This window comes from Strix aluco, chromosome 1 (assembly GCF_031877795.1).
Source record: "Strix aluco isolate bStrAlu1 chromosome 1, bStrAlu1.hap1, whole genome shotgun sequence".
Lineage (NCBI taxonomy): Eukaryota > Metazoa > Chordata > Aves > Strigiformes > Strigidae > Strix > Strix aluco.
Window position 1 is genome coordinate 103,876,551 of NC_133931.1, and position 6,242 is coordinate 103,882,792.

Genomic DNA, 6,242 nt, shown 5'->3' on the forward strand with positions numbered 1-6,242 from the left:
GAGGACCCGGAGCTAAAGGACACAGCAAGTGACTCATCCAAACCCCTTATCTCTTACTCTGGGTCATGTCCTTCCTCACCACCTTCTGTGATCTCCAGTATTGCTGCTTTGGAGAATCAAATGAAAATGATTGATTCTGTCATGAACTGTCAGCAGCTGACCAGTTTAAAATCCATAGAAAATGGATCAGGGGAAAGTGACCATTTGAGCAATGACTCCTCGTCAGCCGTTGGTGATCTCGAAAGCCAGAGTGCAGGCAGCCCTGCAATGTCAGAGTCTTCTTCCTCCATGCAAGCTTTGTCTCCTGTAAATAGTAATAGCGAAAGTTTCAGATCAAAGTCCCCAGGTCTCAGTAACCAGGAAGAGCCACAAGAAATACAATTAAAGACAGAAAAACCAGACAGTCCACCACCTGCAACTGAAAATGGAGGCGCATTAGACCTGACATCCACCAACCCGGGAAGACCAGTCATCAAAGAGGAGGCTCCTTTTAGCCTGCTGTTCCTGAACAGAGAACGTGGTAAGTTTAAAAGTACTGTTTGTAATATCTGTGGCAAGCCTTTTGCTTGTAAGAGTGCATTGGAAATTCACTACCGCAGCCATACTAAAGAACGTCCATTTGTTTGTACAGTCTGCAGTCGTGGGTGTTCCACTATGGGTAATTTAAAACAGCACTTACTGACGCACAAATTAAAAGAGCTGCCTTCTCAGTTATTTGAACCCAACTTTACTCTAGGTCCCAGCCAAAGTACTCCTAGCCTGGTCACCAGTACAGCACCTACCATGATCAAAATGGAAGTGAATGGTCACAGCAAGCCGATCTCTTTGGGTGAGGTTCCCTCGCTTCCAGCTGGAATCCAGGTTCCTGCTGCACCACAGACAGTGATGAGTCCGGGGATCACCCCTATGCTGGCACCCCCCCCTCGCCGGACTCCCAAGCAGCACAACTGTCAGTCGTGCGGGAAGACCTTCTCCTCAGCAAGTGCACTGCAGATACACGAGCGCACCCATACTGGTGAAAAACCGTTTGGTTGCACAATCTGTGGTAGAGCTTTTACCACAAAGGGGAATCTTAAGGTAAGAGGCCAAATAAAACTGTAAAGGCTCGGGGGTGGTTTAAGGCACTGTGCTTGATCTTAGCAGGTTTTAGTGCTAAGTGTTTGTCCCAAAGACAGGAGAGAAGGGAGCTTCAAGGAAATGTTTGCTGTATAGTAGTGGTTATTATGCTTCCACTGTGTTGAAGATAGGAACTGGAAAACGGCTGTGCAATGGTGCGAACTTTAAAACTGGTTCCAGCTGTATGTGCACACACGTTGTAGTTCTCCTGACAGACGTGATGGCACATGCAGTCAGCTGATGGACGTGTTCTGGCAGTTCTTGTGGACCATCAGTGCAAAATAACCTCGCTATAAACCAGAAATGCAGAGCTTGCTCAGCTCCTTGGGTACCTCTCAAATTTCCATTTTCTATTCTGCTTTGCAGCCATTGCAGACTAGAAAGCTGTTTCCCACTGATTTACAGCGGGTTACTACAGGACTGACGCCTCTTATTCCCGCAGTCTGGTTAACCATCAGGACACAGCCTGGGGAATAAATTTTTAAATGTCCTTTTTTAAAATACTAAATTTAGCAAAATAATCGATGCCTCTGACATCACGTGAAATATTATGAAAATAGACAAGATGTAAAAAGGGGAAGGACAGAAAAAAACGCCCCTCTCCTACTACAAGTAATGCCCTTGGTAATATTCACCATGTGAGGACTTCCAGCTTGCATGTGAAATTGTCTAACCTGAGAGGATATGTACTCTTTATTCTTGCGGCACTGCATTTGTTTTCACTGAGAAGAAACAAATGCACATTGAAAAATTACTACGGAGCTGGGTTTTCTTTGTATAGGTTGATTGGGCCTTAGAACTGTGTCTTAACTGTAATTTATTTGTTTTCAATGCAAATTAAAAGGCATTCTTTTTAAAAGCAAGCTATACTGTAAGTAACAGCATTTCAGGCCAGCCACCATACCAGACCGTGCTAACTTGGGGGTGCTTCCTGTTCCCATTTGCTCTGCAGGTTCACATGGGAACGCACATGTGGAATAATGCCCCTGCACGCCGCGGCCGCCGCCTCTCCGTGGAAAACCCCATGGCTCTGCTTGGTGGTGACGCGCTCAAGTTCTCCGAGATGTTCCAGAAGGATTTGGCAGCTCGGGCCATGAACGTTGACCCCAATTTTTGGAACCAATATGCTGCAGCTATCACTAATGGACTTGCTATGAAGAACAATGAGATTTCTGTCATACAGAACGGAGGCATTCCCCAGCTCCCAGTAAGTCTAGGCGGAGGCGCCATCCCGCCTCTAAGTAACCTTACCGGTGGCATGGACAAAGCTCGCACGGGCAGCAGCCCTCCCATTGTTGGTCTGGACAAAGCAAGTTCTGAAACGGGAGCCAGTCGTCCATTCACCAGATTTATTGAGGATAATAAAGAGATTGGCATAAATTAAAAGCATTCATTCCGAACAACTGTTGGACCACTACTCGACACAACACTTGTCCCGTTCCATGTACAGCTTTCGAAGCTAAGCATTAGTTTCCTGAACTAAATGCATAGGTTCCCTTTAAAGTTTTACCCATAGCAGAATTACGTAACTTTGTGGCTGCTGAAAAGTTGTCTTGCAAGATCTGCATGGTACTTCTTTCAACAGTGAGTTTGACTGTTACTGAGAACTTTGAAACCTTTTAATTTAACAGAAAACAAACAAACAAATCATGGGATAACTTCATTAGAAACAGAAAGAGGCTAGTCTATGTCCACTTTGCTTCTTACAAAACTTACTATCACCTGAGAAAGGGGGGCTTCATTATGGCATTCTGTCACACTTATTTGCTGGTTTTGTTCAAATTAGTTAGCAACTTGGACTATGTTTTTAGGAATCTTAATCTTAAATAAGTGATTTAGTACCCCAATGCTGTGTATTATTACAGTATCCTTGTCTGTAGTATTTATAATGTTAAGATTATGCGGGTAACAGACAATATACTAGCCCCAAACTTAAATGAAGCTTTTGTACTGCAAAATACATCTGGCTATGTGATTTTTCTTTTTTTTCCTTTTTTTTAAGCAAGTTTTGTTTTACTATAAATAAGTGGTTTATTTCAATGCAGGCAAAATTGTGAAGTTTTATTGGGAAAGATAGCATGCTTTTCATGTGCAAGTACCTGTCAGTAACAAACCTTTTTTTATTTAAATATTTGTAGCTGCTATGTGGACAGTTGTTCTATTAAATGAAAAAAAATGTAGTGTGGACTTTAGCTCAATGATTGGAAAACAAGTTACAGACAAACCTTAGCACCATAAATTATTCACAACATTATAAACAGTTGTGAGTAAATATTCCATGTTATCAAAGCTGTACAATAAAAAGGTAATGTTTGTATAATGTGGTTGCAAACTCTTAATTTATACTATTGCACTTTTAGTATTTTGTATTAGGGAGGTTTGTCTATAATTTGAAACTGAACAAAGATGTAAACTATTTTATAAATAGTACTTTGACTTAAGGAATAAGGAGGAGAACCCTGTTGCAGTTTCTTGTTTTGTTTTAAGGTTAAACAATGAGAGATCTCTAATAACTAAGCAGAAAAGCCACAGAGAACTGTCAGATCCTTAGGAAATATGGGGCCTGCCATTTCTTAAATGGAAATGATTCATTTAACTTTTCTACAAAGCCCACTTAAAAGCATGACCACCCCCAACAGAATTCTGATACATTTCTTAGGAGTGTGATATTAATACAAGTCTAGGATAGAGGAAGGAGAACATTGTGTAGGTTTAATTTTACTGTAATCTGTTCTGTCTCTTTCACACATACCCACGAGAAAGATGTCGACTGCTTAATAACATGGGAACAACACAGTAACTTTTGGGCAGTGTGAGCAGTAGTAACATACAAATATTCTGTATTTATTTCCAACTCGTGCTGATTATCTTCTCAGATTGCTCCAAAGCACAATGTACTCCGATTAATCGAATATAATTTTATGTTGATTGCATTGTTTAAATTACACCGAGTAAATAAAGGGAATGGTTCCACTCATAAGCTAGGCTGGGGATGCTGAGGAGACTGGGGCTTAATCAAAACTTGAACAGTAAACGTTTTGTGTACTACCTCATTTTTGTGCATTACAAGCATGGTGGAGTTGACACTATGAACTTCCGTCCAACAGAAGGGACTTTATGGGTAGCTGGGTAACAGCACAAGGAGTTTTATGCCCCTGAAGAACGAATCAGACAGTGAGGTCTTCTCAGTTGAGACTGAAAAATAGGACAATCTTTCTTATACAACAAAAACCATTACTGTAAGAGGATGGACTATTTCAGCCATCATGTAATGGAGTGAAAAGAGGTTCAAAGACTTATTAGCTGTTTGTTTCTATTGGAAATAAACAATGAACTCTACAGCTCCATTTTCTACAGTGATGAGATAGAGATATATAGAGATATATATCTATATATAAGGAAAATTATATATCTGTAACACCTCTACAATATAACATCTTTTTTTTGCCACAGTGTGTGGGTGGTTAGGGGTGTTTCCAAGCATTGAAAAAAAAGAAAACTGAGGTGGCTTAATGTTGCTGTATTTCAGCAATTGAATGTTTTTATTTATCTGTGTCATTTTTGGTGTGACTTTTTTTTTGTTAGTATTTGGTACCATGTAGTGTTATCTCTATTCCCTAAAGGATGTGTATAATTTAAAAAAAGAGGAGAAAAAAAAAAAAAAAGAAGAAAAAATGAAAAAGAAAAAAAAGAAAAATATGTAAAGTGTTGTAAATAAGATGGTTGATGATGGTACAGTAAGACTGACCCCATTTTGTATTCAGGGTTAGGTCATTCCTCTCTGCATGGTGAAGAGAGACACTATTTTTATACTGCGATACCATGTAGGGCTAGGAGCCTCCCTGAACCAGCTGGGAATTGTTACCTAGATCCAATATTTTTTATTATTAAATCTTGTTGGCTTGACACATCTACTGATTGAAATGGATGTCTTAGTCTAGGTTACTATTTTTGTCATATGGAATTGAATAAAATGCAGGATGTAATATTATTTCTGAATTGCGTTCCTTGATTATTCCAATAACAGAGCAAGATATGAGACTAAGGTCACTTGTGGTAGATTGGTGTCAATGACTTCTAATCGTCGCATCTGAAAATCGGAATAAGGTCGACACCTTATATTCAAATGCTATTCTAATATATATTAACAGTGCAAAGGGGTAGAATTATTGAAGTCTCTTTTCCAGTGAAAATAAATCATTAAGAGCATTTCTTGCAAGATAGTAGGACAAAAAAAAAACATTTTGGAGGGGGGAAAACAGCCTTTGGAAGGACTACTGTTTCAAATTGACTGCTTTCTGAACACTTACGTACTGTCTACCAAAAAAGCCTCCTTTTCATGTTGTTTAAACATCTGCCTAATATTCACAATACACTGCATGATAAAATTTGGGAACAAATTTATCAGGAGCAGTTAAAATTCTAAAATTTAAAAAAAAAAAAGAAAAGAAAAAATTGACAACTCGCATCCATTCATTCCAAATGACATAATCTGTACGTTTAAACCCATGGCTTTGTTCCTTTTTTTTTTTTTCCAAGACCCTTATTTATCAAAGCATGTCTAACTTGAACCAAATTATTTTTTCACGTTGATTTAAATGAAAGTATTTACATTCTTAAGGTTAGGCATGTGATTAAGTATCTCCTGCAAAAAAGCTGTATGTTTGAGTAACCTTCAAGCTGTTATAATCTGGTGATGAATGCCTGCTGCATTTAAATCCGACAAAAGATAAATAAAAGAGAAAAATCTGTATTAATCATCTTTCAGTGGCCTTGTTATGAAGATACTCTGTTTCATAAGACCTACCCAAAGAAGGTATGAGTTTCCTCTGGTGATTCAACAACATCAATAGGTTTGTGCTTGTGTTCCTGCACACACATCCCTGAGCCTTGACGAGAAAAAACATGATATGCAAAAGAGGAAAGCAAAGGAGCGCTGATAGTTATGGTTCTGTTCAAAACACAAGAGGAAAATCACCTGCCTTCCCCTCCTCCCAAAAAAAAAGGATGAAAGCAGAATGGTATCTCTTTTTAAATACGTATGGGTTATTTTTTTTATTATAGGAAGACCGAAATAATAAAATGTGCTACAGAGATAAAAATGGTCAAAGTCTGCTGAATTATGA

General features: G+C 38.9%; 1 protein-coding gene across 2 annotated transcripts in view; it reads left to right on the top strand.

Moving 5' to 3' along the window:
* The window catches only part of SALL3 (spalt like transcription factor 3), a 24,572-nt gene extending 18,700 nt beyond the window's left edge, over nucleotides 1–5,872 (top strand). For both annotated transcript variants that reach the window (XM_074829673.1, XM_074829684.1), the window contains exons 2-4: nucleotides 1–520; nucleotides 737–1,077; nucleotides 2,069–5,872. The exon at nucleotides 1–520 is cut by the window's left edge. In XM_074829673.1, coding sequence (XP_074685774.1) covers nucleotides 1–520; nucleotides 737–1,077; nucleotides 2,069–2,500 — 1,293 coding nt within the window. In that variant the 3' untranslated portion in view covers nucleotides 2,501–5,872. The remainder of the gene's footprint in view (nucleotides 521–736; nucleotides 1,078–2,068) is intronic.
* The last annotated feature ends 370 nt before the right edge of the window (nucleotides 5,873–6,242 follow it).